Genomic DNA, 23,532 nt, shown 5'->3' on the forward strand with positions numbered 1-23,532 from the left:
GCCCCCTGCCGGCTCCCTGCCTGCCCCATCCGATCATCGCCGCCTACTATCGCACACGGCCGCATGCGATCTGCGCACCCTATCTATAGCATAGGGTGCGCAGACCGTGCGCTAGTAGGATTTTAGTGTGCGCTGCGCACTTTTGAATGTGCGCCCGTGTGCGCCGAATGCACCATGTTGCATTTTGGCGCGCTTGGCGCACCTTCAAAAGTGCGCAGCGCACGCTAAAATCCTACTAGCGCACGGTCTGCGCACCCTATGCTAAAGATAGGGTGCGCAGATCGCATGCGGCCGTATGCGATAGTAGGCGACGATGACCGGATGGGGTAGGCAGGGGGCGGGGCTTAGCGTCGCCGTGTGCTGCATGGAAAATACACTAGTGTGAAACTAGCCTAACTACTGTTTGGGTGCACGGCAGCGCTTGGAAGTGAAGGAGTGCCATTTGACTTTTGTAGAGCAAAATTGTCTGGAATAGATAGCGAACGGCATGTTGCGTTTGCAGAGCTCTTGTTGGGGCCAATCACTACACTTCTTGAGAAATTCATCTAGATGTGTAGTCAGCATTTTTAAACCTCAGGAGTTACACATAATTGTATAATATTAGGCTGAATAAATAGAAAATAACCATTTTTTTCCCCTAAAATGTTGCTTTGGTCCCAAGTTTTTAATTTTCAGAAGGGATAATAGGAGAAAAGAAATAGTACAATATGTTACACAATTTCTCATGAGTACACAGATACCCCACATGTGGTTGAAAACTACTTTTGTGGCACAGTGCAAAGCTCAAAAGGGAAGGAGCAGCATATTGGAGTGCAGATTTTGCTGGAATGGTTTGAGGGTGGCATGTCACACTGGCAGAGCCCAACATGCCAGAAACGTATACCCCCAACATAAGTGACCCCACTTTACAAACGACACCTCTCAATGAATTCATCTAGGGGTGCAGTCAGCATATTGACACATGTGCCTCACAAACTTTTATACCATTGGAAAGAATAATTACATTTTTTACCAGTAAAATCTTGTTTTAGCTTCAAAGTTTTAATTTTTATAAGAGCTAAGAGGAAAAATTGTATATCAGTTTGTTGTGTGCCAATACCCTAAAGTGGGGAAAAAAGTATTTAATCAACCACCAATTGTGCAAGTTTTCCCACTTAAAAAGATAAGGCCTGTAATTGAAATCATAGGCAGACCACAACTATGAGAGTCAAAATGAGAAAACAAATCCAGAAAATCACCTTGTCTGATTTGGCAAGATTTATTTTGCAAATCATGGTGGAAAATAAGTATTTGGTCACCTAAAAACATGCAAGATTTCTGACTCTCACAGAACTATAACTTCTTCTTTAAGAGGCTCCTCTGTCCTCCACTCATTACCTATAGTAATGAGCACCTATGAGTATGGCACCTGTTTGAACTTTTATCAGTATAAAAGACACCTGTCCACAACCTCAAACAGTCACACTCCAAACTCCACTATGGTGAAGACCAAAAAGCTGTCGAAGGACACCAGAAACAAAATTGTAGCCCTGCACCAGGCTAGGAAGACAGAATCTGCAATAGGCAAGCAACTTGGTGTGATGAAATCAACTGTGGGAGCAATAATAAGAAAATGGAAGACATACAAGACCACTGAAAATTCTCCCTCGATCTGGGGCTCCACACACAAGATCTCACCCCGTGGGGTCAAAATGACCAAAAGAACGGTGAGCAAAGATTCCAGAACCACACGGGGGGACCTAGTGAATGACCTGCATAGAGCTGGGACCACTGTAACAAAGGCTACCATCAATAACACACTACGCCGCCAGGGACTCAGATCCTGCAGTGCCAGACGTGTCCCCCTGCTTAAGCCAGTACATGTCCGGGCCCATCTGAAGTTTGCTAGAGAGCATTTAGATTATCCAGAATAGTATTGGGAGAATGTCATATGGTCTGATGAAACCAAAGTAGAACTATTTGGTAAAAACAAAACTCGTCGTGTTTGAAGGAGACAGAATGCTGCGTTGCATCCAATGAACACCATACCTACTGTGAAGGATGGGGGTGGAAACATCATGCTTTGGGGCTGTTTCTCTACAAACGGACTAGTACGACTGATCCGTTTAAATGAAAGAATGAATGGAGCCATGTACCGTGAGATTTTGAGTGTAAACCTCCTTCCATCAGCAAGGGCATTGAAGATGAAACGTGGATGGGTCTTTCAGCATGATAATGATCCTAAGCACACCGCCAGGACAACGAAGTAGTGGCTTCGTAAGAAGCATATGAAGATCCTGGAGTGGCCTAGCCAGTCTCCAGATCTTAACCACATAGAGAACCTTTGGAGGGATTTTAAAGTCTGTGTTGCCCAGCGACAGGCCGAAAACACCACTGCTCTAGAGGAGATTTGCATGGAGGAATGGGCCAACATACCACCAACAGTGTGTGCCAACTTTGTGAAGACTTACAGAAAACGTTTGACCTCTGTCATTGCCAACAAAAGATATGTAACAAAATATTATAGTGCAGATTTTGTTATGGTTTGCTGGTGTAATGACCCACTAGAAGAGCCTCTGAGGTGCCAGAACAGCAGAACCTTCTATAAGTGACCCCATTTTACAAACTACACCTCTCAATGAAGTCATTTAGGGGTGCAGCGATCATATTGACACCATGGGTATGTCACTAAATTTTATATCATTGGACGGTTAAGAAAAAAATAGTTACATTTTTATCACAAAAATTTTGTTTTAGCCCCAGATTTATGTGGCAATAACCCATATTTGGCTGTACAATACTGCTTAGCCACATTGTGAAACTTGGAAGGGAAGGAGCGTTATTTGACTCTTGAACAAATTTTCATAGATTTTTCTTACATTTTTTGGCTTTTATTTTGGGATTTTTAAAAAAAATGTTTTTTTTAAACTTTTTTTTTTACTTTACTTTTTTACTTAGTCCCTCTATGGAACTTTAACTTTCATTACTCTGATCGCTGGTACAATGCATTGCAATGCAATATACATGTTAGTACTGTACCGACAGAAGCCACTTAGACTATGCTCCTGGTATGGTCTAACAAGGCCACCATAGCTGGCAGACCTGGAGGTCATAATGATGACTTCAAGTTGTCATAGCAACTATCAGGCTCTCGCAATGAAATTGTGGGGGCGTTGATCAGAAGGGAGCCTCCTCCCTCTACTAAATGTAGCGATAGATATCGATCGCAGCATTTCGGGGGTTAAATGGCATAGGGTGGTGTGAATCTCAGCTATCAATTACACCAAGTTTCTGGCGGCGATCGCGTAGGCACTGCTGCTACGCCTGTAAATGCTGTGATGTAAGTTTACGTCATAGATCGTGAGTCCCTTCCTGACCTATGATGTAATTTTGCAATTTTCACTGACTACTAGCTTTTTTTTTTTAGACTCATATTTCTCTCCTTTTAGAAAGTTTTCAGCAGACTCATTGTTAGTGGCATGATTACATTGACAGGTAACACCTTTATACACAGCTGATAACACTACCAATCAAAGTAGCCGATGTTACAGCTTACCCTTCACAATGATCTTTTCTCATTAAATGTTTCAATACAAAAGATAGCTGCAATGACCAGACTGAGCCCCTATGTACATTTGTTGTTTCCTGAAATATGAGATTATTGTCTAAAAAGGCACCAGTGGCCAGTGTGAAAGGTGCAAGATTTCAATTTTTTTAATCTTTAAGGCCGGGGTCACACTGCGTTATGGCAGTCCGTTAGACGGACTGCGTTACACCGTGGCATAACGCGGTGTAATGCAGTTCGTTAACGCTGCCATTGACCCCCATTGTCGGGCGCATCGCGACGCATAACGTAAAGCGGCATGCGTTCACGATGTGCCGTCATTCAGTGACGGAGTCTCGGACGCGGACTGCAGCGTCCGTTATGCTATACCGTTTAACCAGCCCGTCAACGCTATGCGTTGAACGGGCTAGTTAAATGCAATGTGAACGTAGCCTTACAGATTGTGCTACTGGGAAAAAAAAAAGGATTACACTTTACCCCCCAAAAAAAGTACATGTATATACATTTAAAGGGTTTTTCCCATGAACAAAGTATATTTCAATGTGTAGTTCTTGGAATAAGGTCCACAACTGGAAGTGTTGAAAAAAAGTTCCTGTGCTGAGATAATCTTATAAATGGGCTTCTGCTTTGTACTGTGCAATAGCCGTGATTGACTGGGCAGGGGAGGAAGCAAAGGAGTATACATTACAGCATGGGTGTCATGGTTAGGACACGGTTAATGTCCTGTTCTCACAGGGTTAACTTTTGCCGGCCTCTCTTTGGAACTGGGAGGGGTATTTATACTCACTCCAGACTAGCATTCTCTGTCAGCTATACTGTTATTCTGGCTGTGTGTCTGACTGACCCCCCTGGTGTGCGTGTATTCTGCATTGCTTGTTTGATTCCCGTGTATGACCCGGCCTGTTCCCTCACTCTGTATTCCGTCTCTCGTTTTGTTACTATTGTCTTCTACGGTTCTGACCTCCTGGCTTGGCTATTGTTACTCCGTTGCAGCTCGTCCCTATTGTACCGTCCATTGCCCGTTCTGGTTTTCTGATCTATTGCTACGTCCCGACTATTCGCTCTGTCTAACCCTTTGGTACTGTCCCGCTATCTCGTGCTTTGACCCGACTTGATCTGGTTTCTGTCTCTGTCTATGCCCCTTGGTAACATTGTCCTGTAGTTACCTTTCTAGGAGTTTCCCTGCAGCTCCTAGCTCTGTGGAGCTTAGGCCACGCCACCAGCAGTCACGTGGTTCAGGTCCTGGAGCATGCATAGTCACCGCTGCTGCCCGCTCCACAGGTATCTTTGAGCCATGTTTTTGTACTCAGGACACGCGCACTGGCTCAGTGAGCAAGTGCATTGCAATGTTCCTGACATTATAGCTGACCATTTCAGTTTTTTTTTTCTCTGAAGAAAAAAAAAAAAAAAAGTGTGTTATCCTCATGGATCCCATACAAGCTTTGGCTGATCAGGTCAAGCACCCGACCCAAATGTTCCACAAACTTAATGTGGAACAGCGCACGATGGCTCATACCCAGCAACAGTTGGTGGATACTGTGCAGGGGGCTGTCACTGCAGGGGCTTCTAGTGCTGGAGATAGAGATGTGTCATTGGCATCCCCCGAATCTCCAGTCAAATTGCCAGACCCTTTCTCAGGGGATAAAAGGGAGTTCAGGTCGTTCAGAGAAGGATGCAAGCTTTTTTTTTTTTCTGAGGCCCCGCTCCTCCGGGGATGATTCCAGAGGGTGGGGGTCGTCATTTCTCTACTTCGGGGGGCTCCACAGGCATGGGCTTTCTTTCTCTCTTCCTCTGCTCCTGAACGTATGTCCGTGAATTTGTTCTTTGAGGCTCTGGGGCACATTTATGATGAGCCTGATAGAGTGCGTCTGGCAGAGGATATGGTGATGAGTGTGACACAGGGGAGGCACACTGATGAATGGTTCTGCTCAGAGTTTAGACGTTGGACCGCCGAAGTATCCTGGAACGACGACGCTGAGGGGGTTGTTCCACAGGGGCCTGTCTGACCGTCTGCAGGACGCTCTGGCATTACATCCTCCCCCTGATACCCTGGAGGATACCATGATGCAGGCAGTCCGTATGGACCGGAGACTCCGTGCTAGAGGAATGATGCAACAAGAGTCTCCCTTGTACCCCAAATTGTGTGACACTGCACCTGTAATCTGAGCCCATGGAGGTTGGGTCAGTCTCGGTTAAGGAGAAAGAGAGAAGGCACCGTAGAGACAACCTACTATGCTTTTACTGTGGAGCCTCTGGATATTGGAAAAGGAATTGCCCCTCCTGCCCTTCTTCAGAGAAACCATCAGAGAAACGACTGAGTCTGGGCAGCAATCGAGAGGTTGTCCAGACTCCTAGGTACATTTTTTCTCATGTACAAAGATGGTGCTCCAGGTTGAATTGGAACTTGCTGGCGGTCCTGTTATGACTACCGCCTTTGTTGACTGTGGTTCCTCCATTAATCTGATTGATGCCCAAGTTGTGACTCTTAATAAGATAGGGACAGTCAAGTTAAAAGACCCTGTTAAAATTGTGGCTGTTGATTCATTCCCTCTTACCCGGGATGGAATTTGCCTTATGTCTGAAGTTTTTTCTATGAAAATGGGTTCCACTCATGTGGAGAAGTTAAGTTGTTATATTATGAATAATCTGCCTGCAGGACTGGTATTGGGGATGCGCTGGTCGCAACGCCACAATCCTCTCATTGATTGGGTGAAGGGGCAGATCATCCGATGGGGATGTAATGATAATGGTCTGTGTTGTAACCCGGTTCCTTTTGTCAATCCGATAAGATCTGTACCTGTGTCGTCTGTCAGTCTGGAGGGTAATTCCAGAGTACCTGAGAGACTTTGAAGACGTATTTTCCGAAAGCAAGGCTGAGGCGCTCCCACCACATAGACTATTTAATTGTGCTATATATTTAGTACCTGGAGCCAAATTACCCAAGGCTCATTTGTTTAATTTGTCCGGGCCTGAGCGCCAAGCTATGAAAGAGTACATCAAAGAGAGCCTTCGCAAGGGCATATTCGGCCCTCGCTCTCACCCGTGGCAGCGGGGTTTTTCTTTGTAAAGAAAAAAGATGGTGGGTTGCAACCGTGCCTCGACTTTCGGGAACTGAACAAAATTACTGTTAAGAACACGTACCCTCTCCCGTTGATTCCTGATCTATGCAACCAACTCACGGGGGCCAAATGGTTTTCTAAGCTCGATCTATGAGGGGCTTATAACCTTATAAGGATCCGGGAGGGGGACGAATGGAAAACAGCGTTCCTGACAACTGAGGGGCTGTTTGAAAACCTGGTTATGCCCTTTGGCCTCACTAACGCTCCTGCTGTTTTTCAGAACTTCATTAATGTTGTTTTTTCTGATTTGATTGGGCGTTATGTAGTCATCTACTTAGATGACATCTTGATATACTCTGAGGACAGTCAGTCACACTTACACCATTTACGTACGGTTCTTATGAGACTCCGGGAGAACCATTTGTATGCTAAGCTGGAGAAGTGCTCATTTTTTATGCAAGAACTGTCTTTTCTGGGTGTAATTGTATCCGGGGAGGGACTCCGCATGGATCCAGGGAAGGTTGGGTGCAGCCTCATGACCTGAAGGGGTTGCAGTGATTTCTGGGCTTCGCCAATTATTATACAGTTGTGGCCAAAAGTATTGACACCCCTGCAATTCTGTCAGATAATACTCAGTTTCTTCCTGAAAATGATGGCAAACACAAATTCTTTGGTATTATTATCTTCATTTAATTTGTCTTAAATGAAAAAACACAAAAAGAATTGTCCTAAAGCCAAATTGGATATAATTCCACACCAAACATAGAAAAGAGGGTGGACAAAAGTATTGGCACTGTTCGAAAAATCATGTGATGCTTCTCTAATTTGTGTAATTAACAGCACCTGTAACTTACCTGTGGCACCTAACAGGTTTTGGCAATAACTAAATCACACTTGCAGCCAGCTGAAATGGATTAAAGTTGACTCAACCTCTGTCCTGTGTCCTAGTGTGTACCACATTGAGCATGGAGAAAAGAAAGAAGACCAAAGAACTGTCTGAGGACTTGAGAAACCAAATTGTGAGGAAGCATGAGCAATCTCAAGGCTACAAGTCCATCTCCAAAGACCAGAATGTTCCTGTGTCTACCGTGCGCAGTGTCATCAAGAAGTTTAAAGCCCATGGCACTGTGGCTAACCTCCCTAGATGTGGACGGAAAAGAAAAATTGACAAGAGATTTCAACTCAAGATTGTGCGGATGTTGGATAAAGAACCTCGACTAACATCCAATCAAGTTCAAGCTGCCCTGCAGTCCGAGGGTACAACAGTGTCAACCCGTACTATCCGTCGGCGTTTGAATGAAAAGGGACTGTATGGTAGGAGACCCAGGAAGACCCCACTTCTTACCCCGAGACATTAAAAAAGCCAGGCTGGAGTTTGCCAAAACTTACCTGAAAAAGCCTAAAACATTTTGGAAGAATGTTCTCTGGTCAGATGAGACAAAAGTAGGAGCTTTTTGGGCAAAGGCATCAACATAGAGTTTACAGGAGAAAAAAAGAGGCATTCAAAGAAAAGAACACGGTCCCTACAGTCAAACATGGCGGAGGTTCCCTGATGTTTTGGGGTTGCTTTGCTGCCTCTGGCACTGGACTGCTTGACCGTGTGCATGGCATTATGAAGTCTGAAGACTACCAACAAATTTTGCAGCATAATGTAGGGCCCAGTGTGAGAAAGCTCGGTCTCCCTCAGAGGTCATGGGTCTTCCAGCAGGACAATGACCCAAAACACACTTCAAAAAGCACTAGAAAATGGTTTGAGACAAAGCACTGGAGACTTCTAAGGTGGCCAGCAATGAGTCCAGACCTGAATCCTATAGAACACCTGTGGAGAGATCTAAAAATGGCAGTTTGGAGAAGGCACCCTTCAAATATCAGGGACCTGGAGCAGTTTGCCAAAGAAGAATGGTCTAAAATTCCAGCAGAGCATTGTAGGAAACTCATTGATGGTTACCGGAAGCAGTTGGTTGCAGTTATTTTGGCTAAAGGTTGTGCAACCAAGTATTAGGCTGAGGGTGCCAATACTTTTGTCTGGCCCATTTTTGGAGTTTTGTGTGAAATGATCAATGTTTTGCTTTTTGCTTCATTCTCTTTTGTGTTTTTTCATTTAAGACAAATTAAATGAAGACAATAATACCAAAGAATTTGTGTTTGCAATCATTTTCAGGAAGAAACTGAGTATTATCTGACAGAATTGCAGGGATGTCAATACTTTTGGCCACAACTGTAGGAAGTTAATTAAAGGGTTCTCGCAGGTGGTGAAACCCTTGACGGATCTCACTCTTAAAGGGGCAGATGTAAAAAATTCCTTCCTTACACTAAAGAAGTGTTTTACCACAGCCCCTGTGTTGGTACAACCCGATTCGTCAAGACCTTTTATCGTCGACGTCGACGCTTCGGAGGTGGGGGTGGGGGCAGTATTGTCAAAGGGCCCCTCTACCCTGACTAACCTCAAACCCTGTGCCTTTTTCTCTAAGACGTTCTCTTCGGCCGAGAGAAACTATGATGTCGTTAACAGGGAATTGTTAGCGGTTAAATTGGCCTTCGAAGAATGGAGGCATTTTTTGGAGGGGGCCGCTCATCCCATTACGGTCATCACTGATCATAAAAACCTGGCCTATATCGAGTCTGCTAAGAGATTGACCCCCAGACAGGCTCGGTGTGCACTTTTTTTTCTCGATTTCATTTTACCATCACGTTCCAACCAGGGTCTAAAAATGTAAAGGCAGATGCCTTATCCCGAAGTTTTGATTCTGTGTCCCCTCCCGAACCTCCTTCCTCCATTCTTCAACCGGGAGTGGTTGTAGCTGAAATCTCCTCTGAGTTACAGGGAGAGATTCTGGAAGCACAAGCTCCCAGAAATAAACCCCCAGGTAAATTGTTTGTACCCGAACAATTCCGTCTCACACGCCTTCAAGAATCTCATGATTCTGTGTTAAGTGCACACCCTGGTATTGCAGCTACCCGGGGGGCAGTAGCTGGGGGGTTTTTGGTGGCCCTCTATGTGTACTGATATAAAAAGATTTGTAAATTCTTGTGGGGTGTGCGTGCGCTCTAAAAGCTCTCATGTCCGGCCGGCCGGGGAATTGGTGCCTTTGCCAATTCCAGATAAACCATGGACACACCTGTCTTTATCACTAATCTTCCATCTTCCAAGGGCAACTCAGTGGTATGGGTAGTGGTTGATAGATTTTCTAAGCAAGCTCACTTTGTGCCATTACCTGCGTTACCATTTGCTGAAACCTTGGCCCGCTTGTTTATACAGTACATTGTTCGATTGCATGGAGTGCCCGTGAACGTGGTGTCAGACAGGGGTGTGCATTTTGTGGCCAGGTTTTGGAGAGCGTTTTGTATGAAGTTGGGGGTCACCTTGTCATTCTCCTCTGCCTATCACCCAGAATCCAATGGACAGACTAAATGCACCAACCAGTCGTTGGAGCAGATTCTGAGATGCCTGGCCTCCTCCAGACAGAAAGACTGGTGTGAGGTATTGCCTATGGCAGAATTTGCATTCAACTGTCGTAATAATTAGTCTACCGGAAAGTCTCCCTTTCAGGTCAATTATTGGTTTGTTCCGCAGTTTGGGGAATTTTCCCGTATGGATTCGGATTGCCCTGGTGCCGAGGGGGATGGTACAACAGTTAAAAACCCTCTGGAGGGAGGTGCAGGGGAACATCTCCAAAGCCCAGAAGAAGTATAAACATTTTGCGGACAGGAGGAGGGGGTTGGGTCCTGCATTAACAGTGGGGGAAAAAGTCTGGTTGCCCACCCGTAACATCAAACTTAAAATACCCTCTATGAAGTTGGGCCCAAAATTTGTTAGCCCATACAAGATTGTAGAGGTGATCAACCCGGAGGCATACAGATTACAGTTGCTCACCTCCTTCAAAATATCTAACGTCTTCCACAGGTCCCTATTAAAACCTGTGGGGACAGTTAGAGAAGATCCCTCATCTGTGGCTCCACCAGTGTTGGTAGTGGGTCAACTGGAGTACGAGGTAGGGCGCATCATTGATTCACGGTGGGTGCGCCGGAGACTTCAGTACCTTATTCATTGGAAGGGATATTCCATGGAGGATCGGTCATGGGTTCCGGCCAGTTCGGTGCACGCTGATCGACTGGTGCGGGCTTTTCAAGCCAGATACCCTGAGGAACCTGGGGGTCCAGTGGCCCCCCATTAAGAGGGGGGTACTGTCATGGTTAGGACATGGTTAATGTCCTGTTCTCACAGGGTTAACTTTTGCTGGCCTCTCTTTGGATCTGGTAGGGGTATTTATACTCACTCCAGACTAGCATTCTCTGTCAGCTATACTGTTATTCTGGCTGTGTGTCTGACTGACCCCCCTGGTGAGCGTGTATTCTGCATTGCTTGTTTGATTCCTGTGTATGACCCGGCCTGTTCCCTCACTCTGTATTCAGTCTCTCGTTTTGGTACTATTGTCTTCTCCGGTTCTGACCTCCTGGCTTGGCTATTGTTACTCTGTTGCAGTTTGTCCCTATTGTACCGTCCATTGCCCGTTCTGGTTTTCTGATCTATTGCTACGTCCAGACTATTCGCTCTGTCTAACCCTTTGGTACTGTCCTGCTATCTTGTGCTTTGACCCGGCTTGATCTGGTTTCTGTCTCTGTCTATGCCCCTTGGTAACATTGTCCTGTAGTTACCTTTCTAGGAGTTTCCCTGCAGCTCCTAGCTCTGTGGAGCTTAGGCCACGCCCCCAGCAGTCACGTGGTTCAGGTCCTGGAGCATGCATAGTCACCGCTGCTGCCCGCTCCACAGGTATCTTTGAGCACTGTTTTTGTACTCAGGACACGCGCACTGGCTCAGTGAGCAAGTGCAGTGCGGTGTTCCTGACATTGGGATTGCAGGTGAGGAGTTACAAATTCCTATATGTACAGTATGTATTTTGGCGTGTGGAAGGATACCGAAAGACCCATAAGAAATTTGGCAAGCACCATGAGAACATACAAACTCCACGTTGTTCTTCATCTGATTTGAACCCCATATGATAAAATGAAAACCTGGCACTCAACTTAATGCTTGGTGAGGCAGTTTATTGTAGTACCAGAAAACGTTTCGGTCAATATAGACCTTCATCAGTTACGTGCTAGTATGTTTGAAAGTAGCTTGAAGGAGGGCGCTTTTTATGTTATCCACTGATAACGCCAGTAATCAAATGGTCAGAATGCTGCTGTAACGCAGGTAATCTTAATAGTTGAAAATATCAGCGCAGCCTGGTCCTCCTGGACGTGGGTAAACACAAGTGGACAAGTGGTGTTTACCCACGTCCAGGAGGACCAGGCTGCGCTGATATTTTCAACTATTAAGATTACCTGCGTTACAGCAGCATTCTGACCATTTGATTACTGGCGTTATCAGTGAATAACATAAAAAGCGCCCTCCTTCAATATACTTTCAAACATACTAGCACGTAACTGATGAAGGTCTATATTGACCGAAACGTTTTCTGGTACTACAATAAACTGCCTCACCAAGCATTAAGTTGAGATCCAGGTTTTCATTTTATCATATATGGTTTGGGAACCTAACTTGGCACCACTACAGTAGTGCACACGGTGTTTTCTACTGATTTGAACCCCAGACTCTAGATTTGCAAAGTTATGGAGCCAACCACAGAGTCATTATTTTGGTGCTTACTGGTTATCCTTACTATGAATTGTCACTGTGGAGTTACCTTTGAGGGTTTCACTCTCTCTGATGAGGAAAGCTCCTGCAGCATTTCCTGGAGCTAAAAGCTGTCGTTCCGCATCCTTTCTTGTTATATCTTTGAAAAACCATCTGAGAAATAAATGGTAAATTCAGCATCTGAGGAGAATCAATAAGAAATGGCCGTAATACAAATCCACAGAACTCACTCTTCAGTTTCTAACGAGTTAACTTTGGCCACGTAGTTGCTTGGTATATATCCTTCTTTTTTTGTAGATAAGGACTTTGCTTTCCACCATTCTCCATGTCTGTAAAATGAGCACATGATCAGGGATTAAAAAGTGATAAAGTCTTTAAAAAACAAAAAGAAAAACAACAAACGTATAGGCAGTGTTGTCTTGCCACAGACAGAAGAATTAACAATTAACATGTTTAGGAAATTAAACATCAAAAAAAGTGGTAATGCAGAGTTGTTTGCCTGGGGCAGGTTGTGCATGACAATTTTACGGCCTTTTTGGTCAGGTGAACTAGACTAAAATGTGCACATAATAACGATAAAAATTACATAATGATTGTGTAAGTAGAAGACCTGATTTATCAGCAAAACGACAAAGCAGAAACTCTGATTTTTTTTTTTAAGCTTTATGTTCCCTGTACTAGAACCATGCACAAATGTCGCAGCTCCATCCCTTTAAATTGCACCACAAGCTTAGCCCATAACTTTATTTAAATGGAAAAGAAAAAATTATTTTACAAAAAGGAAAAAAAACAAAAAAACATAATACATCAAAACAACTGAAAGGGGAGTTAGTCAATATAGTCTATTAAAATATGCACCATTGCCCCAAATATGATGCAACGCCATTTGTTGTACTCACTTTTGATTTAATGGATTTGTCTAAATGTTCTTTGTCTCTAAACTCTATTTTTTAATTTTGTTTTAAAAGTAATCCCTTAATATTCCCTATATTTAATTTTAAATTAAAAAAACTCCTCAAAATATGAGCTATTAATCTGCATGTGTGCACAAATACCCCAAACATTAATAGCACTTACTCTTCAATTACTCTCAATTTTTCTCCCTTCTTGAAAGACAAGTCGTCTTGATGGATTCCTTGGTACGGATATAAAGCTATTACTAATTTCCCAGACTCTTCCTCTTCTGAAAGGGATGAAACAAGAGAGTGGTATTCATTTCCCCCATGCAATTCAGGTCATTGTGGATATTGTAGATTTGCCAAATGCACAACACGTACCTAAAATCCTCAGCCCGGGTAACAAGCTTCCCGCACGATGTGGCTAAAAAACAAATTTAACATTTGTAACTATGAGGCAAGGGGCAATGATATGGCTATTAAAATGCATGGAGAGTGACCATTAGAAAGGGATCACTAGTTAGTAACCCAATCCACCAAAAAGAGGCCAAGGTTTAGGAAAAAGCACGAGTCCAAAAGGTATCACATGCTGAAAGCTAACTGATAACACAGGAGGGGGGAAAGACTGTGGTGTTTTTATACATTCCAAATTATAGCGAAGAGGTGCTTCAAATAACGTCAAATATTCCTGATATTCATTTACCCCATAGCTATAATTCGCTATCCCTTCTTTCATCATCCCAGCATGGTGCAAATTGCCCTTTATATGGTATTCATTGTCCAAATAGATTGGCATTTCTGAAAATGATCACTCATGTAGTCATTAATGACCCCTTACACCCAATTCTGATTAATACCATAAATTAGAACGGACATATTTTTTGAGAACGCCAAAGTCAATCGATTAGCACACTCGGATAAAACCTTATCTGAGCACATTCACTCATCACTATTCACTTTCCAATCTCATGAGAATAACAATTTTGACAGTAACCAGACTTTGTGTGTCTTTACTCAATAGCCAACGCACCAGTGAACCCCGCACTTCCAATCTCCTCTCCTGAATGGAAACACATTGTCACAGGTTTACTGTGACAGAGAGGAACCAGAAGACCACAGCATCCGATTTGCACTACTCCTGCACGGATAACAAGCACTTTACCTTCATATTAAAGGGGTGTAGGGTTTAATCTGCTCTACTGAGAGCTCCTGGAAGCTTTCCTGCATTGAGGCTCTCAGTTGTGTACTGTTAGCCACACCCATCTCCCACATAATCTGGGTCCTGGCTAGCACTCATTGTCAGAGCAGGCTTTTGCTGCATGGCTGGAGGTTGCTGTTGGTGGTTATTTGAAGACATCTGGTGGATTTATCTATGATTGTTAGGTTTTGAGTGTGTGATAATTCCCTTTCTTCTCCTACTTTGGTTTAACCCCATCCTCCACTCTCTGATGCATCTCTCTGTTTGTGTGTGTATATTTGTATGTTTGGTATTTTTAGTTATCCCTGTTCATATTATCTTGTTAGTCTGGTTGGTGTAGACGGAGTACAGACTGAGGGTGGATTCAGAAGCTAAGGCAAGGTATGTGGCCCCCAGGGCTGTGGAGTCGGAGTCGTGGAGTCAGAGTCCATTTTGGTGGAGTTGGAGTCTGACTCTTAAAATATATAATAAATGGAGTACAGTAGTTCAATGCAGTTTGTGGGGAATATTTGTTTCATAATTATTTGGGAAAGTTATGAAGTGTCCTATAAATGTCTGTCCTATAAATGTCTGTCCTATTCCTGATCTAAGGTGTAGACTTTTAGCTGAGATGAATCTGTGCTGCTGTTTGTGTTCATGATAAGTATTGAAGCTCCTCCTCTACAGATAAGGGGAGAAAATGCCTACAATCATCTCAGAACTTCTGGAGTGAACAGGAAAGCAGGATTAAGGAAGGTAAGTAATTCTTAAAGCATATCTAAACTTTCAATAAACTGTGCATAAATATGTTGTCTCTGTATGGTTGATGTTTTAGTTTGTTTCTCCTCTTAGCTAATGTTTGGAGAAATTAGCTGCTCTGATGATTTATATACACTATACATAGAATATAAGGGGAAAATCTGTTTTCTAACATCTCAAATTCGAAAATACAGTAATAGGATAGATGAGGACATATATATTTGTGTGTGTTCTGGAACATGATTCAGCACAAACATGCTCCCTCCCTCTTCATAGACTGTGGAGAAATGTGATGTGAAGCATTTAGTGAGCTGTACATTGAGCTTGACATTGAAAGTTCAGAGTAAAGCTAACATATTTTACAAACTTTATACTTGTCTGTCCTATTGATTTATGCAACGATTGTTTTATTTATATCCCAAATTATACAGTGCATCATTCCCTACTGTATTCTTGCAAGAATTACAATATACCTTTTTTTTACAGGACAAAATTATTTTGAGAGCGAATTTACATGATTACAAAATGTCTAAGAAGCATCTTATGAAGTCAGCTGTATTTGAGCATTTCACAGTAACTCAAGATAAAAATACATTTTGTGTGTCAGTGTATAAGTGACCAAGATGAAAACAAATGTTGTGATGCCAAAATCAGTGCATACTCAGGCAGTGGTAAAAATTCTCCTTCAAGAGTTTCCAATCTAAAAAGACATTTACAACGCTGCCACCCAGAAGTTTACAAAGCTGTGATTGAAAAAAATCACAGCAGCACCAAGAAACCAGCACTTCCCACCAGGCAAAGGAGGAGGAAAGAGCATCTCAAACATTAGTAACAAGATATTTTGTAAGTGACAAAGTTACTGTAACAATGACAGCAGAATTGTGTTTAAAGGGAACCTGTCACCCCCCCCCCCCAGGCATTTTTAAGTAAAAGAGCCACCTTGTGCAGCACTAATGCTGCATTCTGTCAAGGTGGCTCTGTTACTTAGCTTCAGTTCCACCGCAGAAATAATAGTTTATAAAATTGTTCAAAAATACCTGAAATTTGACAGGGGGGGCAGGTCTTTCCCCCTCTGACAGATGCCTCGTATTTGGCGCCGCCTCCTCAGTTTTCTTTTGAAATGCTGGCGCCTGCGCTGTACTTTGGTTTCGTGGGCATGTGCAGTTAGCACTGCCCGACGTGCCCGTGCTCTCAGATCACATCCTGGCCTTCATATCGCACGGCCACAGATCCCGCCCTGCAGTCGCTTATGATTTATTCACACTGCGGGGCTGGGAATCTTGGGCATGTGCAGTAGTTATCTGCGGCTCTGATTAGCAAAGTGAGGAAATTGGCTACTGCTGCCAGAACCCCTAAAATTGATTCCATCTTGAAGAGACGTGCGGGAAAAGGGGCAATTGTGTATCAAGCCACTCGGTGGGGCAGCACCTATTTAATGATTCAGCTGAAACGCTTCCTTGTAGATATGGCCAACCCTCAGGTAACACTACATGAAGGTCAATGGACACAGGTGGCTGAATTGAAGGAATTGCTTCATCTCCCATTTACAGTGATTAAAAAGTTACAAGCTGAGGATTTAACTTTTGCCATTTTTATAAAGGAGTGGAAGAACTTGTTGTTTTGCCTGTCCCTAAGAGGAGGTTTAATCGCAGATGGCATTGCTGCTTCAATGAAACGGAGAGAGATACACTGCTATTAGAAAATAAAATTCTTCTGGCAGCTGTTTATGTGGACTCGAGTCATCATATATTTCTGGATGATCAACAGCTTACTAAAGGAAAGGAAGCTCTGATTGAGGTAGCAGTTAGGATGAGTGGGTTACAGGACGGCCAAGAGCAAGAGGACTCGGGTCCTGCCAGTGCTGCTGCTGCCGTTTCTTCATCCTCATCAGATGAGGAGTTTGATTTCGATAAGTATTTGGACGACATGGAGCAGGCAAAGCGTTGCTGCAGGGAAAAAGATCCCACTCCCGTAGAAAACAGATTGACCATATTTCAGCAAAATTTTTCGAGTTCAATTGTTCATCAAAACTGACTGTGCACAAGGCAATTCCTTTATCCCCTGAAATTGTTAAACATGTTGCCCATGTGGTTACTGCTTTGCCACCAACCCAAATTAGTGTAGAGAGGTTGTTCTCTAGCCTTAAAATACAGAGGGTACGGAAAGTATTCAGACCCCTTGACATTTTTCACTCTTTGTTTCATTGCAACCATTTAGTAAATTCAAAAAAGTTCATTTTTTTTCTCATTAATGTACACTCTGCACCCCTTCTTCACTGAAACAAAAAAACAGAAATACAGAAATTTTTGCAAATTTAATAAAAAAGAAAAACTGAAATATCACATGGTCATAAGTATTCAGACCCTTTGCTCAGCCATTCATATTTAAGTCACATGCTGTCCATTGCGCAGGAGATGACCCGCGGCAACCGTCGGGAGGTCAGCGACTAGCGCCGCAGATCTCCCGACGGTAGCAGTGGGCGTGCGTCGTTTGAATTCCACGCCAATTCGCGGCCGGACTGCGTCTGTCACTGATTGGTCATGGCCGGCCTGGCGCGACCAATCAGCGACGTGGGATTTCCGTTACAAACAGACAGAATTAGACGATTATATAGTAGATATTCATTCTATGTGTATATATCTATTCTTTCCATTCTTTATTAAACGTCAGTGTGATTTTACTGTATAGCAAAATGAATTGCCGGCTTTTGTTAAAGGACACCGGTGCGTAAGACACACGTCTGGTCCTTGTGTAATCCGAATTTTTCTCGCCCCCATAGACTTGCATTGGCGTATTTTTGGAGGAATACGCTGACAATCACAGCATGCTGCGATTTTCTCAGCCCGTTAAATACGGCTGATAAATATACGACTGATGGGAGCTGCACCATAGAGAAACATTGGGATGAGTGCTATGAGATTTTTTATCGCCAAGCACTCGTCTGTATAATACTGTAGTGTGACTCCGGCTTTTCTGTGTTAGTGGTTTGGAATAATTGTGTTTATCTATAATGTAGACTTTGCTGACTAATAAAATGTGATCTGATTGCTATCTAAGGAGAAAAAAGTAAGGGTCCTTTAATGTTATGCAATCTGTGACATTAAAAACTTGTCAATCAGTACACATTCGTTGATTAGGTAGTCTAACAGTAGCCTATTTAGACAGGTAGAACACATAATATGAGCACAGAACAATCAGTAATATATTGTTCTCGGCAGTACGCAACCTGTTTACAGATGACTTCATTCTGCCAAGTATATACATATTTTTTAAGCTAGTTAAAGGAATTTCAAACAATAAGCTCTCGTGAGCACAGCCTTCACTCCCCATATATCTGATGAAAAATGGGTAACTCTGTAATGTCTGATATTGTCTGTACATGTCCCCTTAAAACTGTAAAGTGCTGCAGAATATGATGGTGCTATATAGATATAAATTATTGTTATTAATGGTATCTGGAGTGTATTACACATTTCAATTTTTGTGTCACTTAAAGCATGCGGTCTTCATCACAAGTCAGATTTGCACATAGGGTGCTGCTGACAAGTTTCACCCATTTCCATGTACCGTTTTGCCAGCTGTTCCCTGTTTAACACCCTCTCAATATGCAATTAGACAGTATGCCCTGTTTAATTTTGAAGGGGTAGAATACAGTTGCAAAAACTTCTGCAACAAGTCTACCAGATGTGAACATCCACTAATACTTCAGCATGTCTGACTAGAGTTGCTTTATAAGCATTAATGATGCCATACCTCGTAAACATCTTGGATCCCGGGGAACAATCCTGAATTTGGGGAGCTGTCCCAGGAGGTCAGGGATGCATCCCAGCTTCAACTGTATCCGTGTCTTCTGAACACAGATTGAGTTGGAAATAATGGTGGAGCAGGGAGAGGATGGATCCATGCACCTTTATTTCTAAGCGATTTTGCAGGATCTGCAAGGACATTCAGTTCATTTGACTTTTTCTGATCAAATGATTAGGCAGCAGAGACCAGAGGAACAAACATGTAACAGAACGCACAGATAAGTGGGATGGCATCATGCGATGTGTGTGGAGGGGTCTGAATTGTGAGGTTAATCATATTGTGAGGGTGGGGATGACTATGAGGGCATTATACTGTTTGGGAAGCGTCATAATGTGGGGGTGTGTGGGGAGGGGACATTATGCAGGACATGAAAGGGTTGCCATATTGTGTGTGGGGAGACTGTGTGGCATTATATTGCGTGTTGTAGGGGGGGAGGTTGAGGGCAATGAAAGGATTACCATACTGTGTGGGGGAAATACTGAGGGAGGCATCATACTGTGTGGAGAGCATTATGGAGGCAATGTAAAGAGTACCAAATTGTGTAGGAACACTAATGGCATCCACTAAGTGAAATATTTCTGTGCAGACACTTATAATGCACTGGGCAAGGCCTGAAAAGTGGCTTAGCACAAAGAAAAAATTGTCGTGACAGCATTTGACCCCCTTTCCGGTTTAAAAAATTTGGGATGCATGATTGATGCAAAGACATTTTATTGCCGTCAACTATTGTAGAAAAGATGGTAGAGTAATAACAGTTATAGTAATGTAATTTTCTTATACCAATATCCGTTCCTATTTATTATTGTCTAGTAGACAAGTTTATGGTTGTCCATTTTAAGAAGAGCTGTCAAGCAAATTCAGAAATAGTGACCATAAGTGAAAGGTGGACTCAGTTTTTTCCTAAGAGCCAGAGATAAATTTAGCAGTCATAGTTGTCTGAGGATAATTCAATCAACCATGTTCGAGTTTCTAAGTGACCAACTGCATTAGGTCATCTCCTTCCAAAGCTGAACATACTTTTTAAAAAGGGGATCTCCAGTTTAGAAAACCAATTTTCAAACATTTTGCTGGGGAATTCTGAGTTAATAAATGAAGTCGACTGTCCAGGATCCTTTTACATTATTTAGGTCAGATTGGAGAGCAGTTACAAAGAGTTTCTCTAGTTCTAGAGGACCTGTTCATCTTTCATCACACTGTCCACACATTGATTTTCCCTGTTATGGAGGTACTGGAAAACCGAACATCCATATGCCTTATTAAAACAAAAACATCACAGAATGGGTCAGCCACCCAGCTCCCCTATACCAGAATGAAAAGCCGCTATTGCCCATGAATACTATTTCCAGACATTTCCCAGTAGAATGTGTTATGATTCCTATGTGTTTGTCCTAAGTGGGCATATACCGTAAATGCCATACAAACTAAACTTATATACAAAGTCTATTAACTAAAAAAAAAGAAACCAATGGTTTTACCCCAAAATTAAAGGTTTAGACAGTGAAAGAAATATCAAAAGGTTATACTCCAAGAACGTAATGTACTGATAAGTGATGGGTCGTATTGAGGTCAATCTATTTTGATAAGTGATGGTTCAATACATGTTCCCGGGGCCACTAATAAGTCTTATGGTGAAATGAATGTTATACGTAATTATTGCAAAGTGGAAAAAAACACATACTTCCTTCATAAGACTAGAAGTTGTTCCTCTTTTGTGCTGGGAAATGAAAGTCTCATATATACACTCGCTAAGGCTTCGATTTGTGAAATAGAAAATCCCAGAATTTAGGGTTGAAAAAAAAGGGCAGATATTTTCATAACTCAGTCTGCATTAAACTCATATTTCACCAGGCTTTTACTTCTATCCTGGCCGGACACACAGGATGCGCATGACCACAGCTGTAGTGCCTATTCTATGCGAAGAGTCTGTGGTCATCGACACGGGAAGTCGGTAGCAGCTGTGAAGGATAAGGCATATTGCAAAGCACTGTTATTTCAAATGACAGAAAAGTAATTTTTGCAATGGAAATTGGCTCCAGCTCGGGCTGGATGGCTGACTTATCGCTAAATATCAGTACTACCATAAGTGAGGCTGCTCGTTACGAAGAGCACCGCTAGTTTGGTGAAGAACCCACTGTTAATTTTGAAAGCCATCATAATGACTAGTTTTTCATATATTCTCCTCCTTACTTCTCTGAACAGCTTATACATGCAAAGGTCATTGCGGATATGTTCTAAAAAGTAGATCTTACAACATTTTTATCTCAGAATGGACCCAATCAACAGTTATACACAGATGCCACCGCACACATGTACCCATTAGAGATTGTAGTATATGTAAAAGTGGTAACGTCAGACAAAACAATGTACTGCTAGATTAACAACAGCCATAACATAATTTCAACTGTATAGTTGTATAGCAGTAAGTAATGTGCGTGCAATGCCAATAATCCAGCCAGTGCATGTATGGCTGTACCAAGCAGAACCACAGTGTCCCCACAATCATTCTTATTTCTCCCATGGTCCTAATTTATAGTCTACTTCCCTTACACAAACTTACTAACAGTCAAGATCCAGCCACTTCAAAGTAGTTAATAGAAGCCACACTAAAGAGCTTCGCCAGCTGATTCCTGAGATGCATACAGCACCAGGGTAGCCAAAATGCATGTGACACGGAGTATGTAAGCATCCCCAAATCATTGTAGTCTGACCACCAGGGCTGTGGAGTCGGTAAGCCAAACCTGCGACTCCGACTCCTCAATTTCCCTTACACCGACTCCGACTCCAACTCCGACTCCCACACATATTGCTTATATTTAAGTGAAAAATTTATTGTAGTACAATGTGAACCTCAGACATTTAATCATTTTTATGATCCAATAATCAAGATATTTAGATAGAACAGAATATATATTGGTGTACTACCCGGTTTTCATTCTTTTTGGTACAGATACGATATGGATAGACAGATATGGATAAATGGATAGATAGAGCAGATTTCTAATCTGCTTTTGCTATTGAAAACATTATCTATGAGCTCAAAAACCTTTCAGGTGATGCAGTTTTTTAAAAAGATGATCAGCTTTTGCAGCTGAAAAACGTATCCTCAAAAAACACAGGAAAAACGCTGTGTGTGAATGTAGCCTTAGATCAGGAATATAACAGCCATTTATAGGACATTTCATAACTTTCCCAAACTCCTATGAAAAAATATTCAGCACATCCTGCATTGAATTACTGTACCCAATTTATTATATATTTTAGGAGTCGGAGTCGGTCCATTTTATACCAACTCCGACTCCACCAAAATGAGCACCGACTCCGACTCCACGACTCCGACTCCACAGCCCTGCTGACCACTACTAACTAAAGAAATCTAATATCTCAGGACAGAACACACAAATGGTCACTTATTTTTGAGCTCATCAGTGAAATCCAACCTACATCAAATCAATAATGTTCAGCTCAGCGTCGGACTGAATCACCTTGGGCCCACCAGAGAAAATCATTCTTGGGGTCCACTATGTAGCTACATAGAAATAAATACAGGACCACCAATTGTGTGGCAAAACATGCTAATATCATGGTATAAAGTAGTACACGTCTTAATTATGTAACAGGGATTGGGGTAGCCCCCTCATAGAATATAAAGTAGCCTCCTCATAGAATATAATGTAGCCCCCTCAGACTACAAAAGTAGCCCCCTCATAGACTATAAAGCACACCCCTCATAGAGTATAATGCAGACCCCCTCATAGAATATAATGCAGCCCCCACAAAATATAATGCAACGCCCTCATAAGGTATAATGCAGCCCCCTATAGAATATAATGTAGCCCCCTCATATAGTATAATGCAGCCCATCAACAGAATATAATGTAGCCCCCTCAGAGTATAATGCAATCCCCACAAAAGGTATAAATCAGCCTGTCCATAGAATATACTGTAGCCACCTCATAAGGCATAATGTAGCCCCCCTCATATAGTAAAATGTAGCCCCCCGAATATAATGTAGCCCCCCACAGCCCCCTCATATAGTATATTGCAGCCCCCCTCAGAGTATAATGCAGTCCCACTCCACTGTTCTCCCCCTCCACCCCCATCATTGTCCTCATCACCACCTCCATCATTACCTTCTCACCCACCACATCTATCATTGCCCTTTCCACCACCTCCATCATTCCTTTCTCCCCACCACCCCCATCATTACCCATTCCACCACCTCCATCATTGCCCCCTCACCCACCACCTTTCCACCACTACCATCATTGTCTTTTCCACCACAATCATCATTGATTTCTTCGACACCACCCCATCATTGCCTTCTCCTCCACCACCTCTAGAAAAAATACATATGGGGTCTCAATATATCAAAAAACAAACCAATCTTAGGAATAACCCCTAAAATTTAACTTTTATTATTGTATTAAAAGTACTCAATATTAAAAAAGGTGCCACAGTCAACCAGGAACCACCAAATATGCAATATACACACCAAAAAGGTATAATAACCCAAGAAAAATGGTGATGGGGGATACTCTCTCCCTATAAGGCCCTGAGAGAAGACCTACCTACCAGCAGAGGTTGGCACCCTAATTTGAAGACGAAGTGGCACCCCCATTCAAAGTCGATAGCCCTGTGAGCCCTAAATCACC

General features: G+C 42.8%; 1 protein-coding gene across 2 annotated transcripts in view; it reads right to left on the reverse strand.

The window, feature by feature from the left end:
* LYN (LYN proto-oncogene, Src family tyrosine kinase) overlaps nt 1-23,532 on the reverse strand; it is a 101,658-nt gene that overhangs the window by 20,495 nt on the left and 57,631 nt on the right. For both annotated transcript variants that reach the window (XM_073583982.1, XM_073583981.1), the window contains exons 3-6: nt 13,519-13,561; nt 13,319-13,424; nt 12,472-12,570; nt 12,291-12,394 (exon numbers count right to left, since the gene is read on the reverse strand). In XM_073583982.1, coding sequence (XP_073440083.1) covers nt 12,291-12,394; nt 12,472-12,570; nt 13,319-13,424; nt 13,519-13,561 — 352 coding nt within the window. The remainder of the gene's footprint in view (nt 1-12,290; nt 12,395-12,471; nt 12,571-13,318; nt 13,425-13,518; nt 13,562-23,532) is intronic.

This window comes from Dendrobates tinctorius, unplaced genomic scaffold (assembly GCF_039654945.1).
Source record: "Dendrobates tinctorius isolate UK_male_01 unplaced genomic scaffold, ASM3965494v1 ptg000082l, whole genome shotgun sequence".
Classification (NCBI taxonomy): Eukaryota; Metazoa; Chordata; class Amphibia; order Anura; family Dendrobatidae; genus Dendrobates; species Dendrobates tinctorius.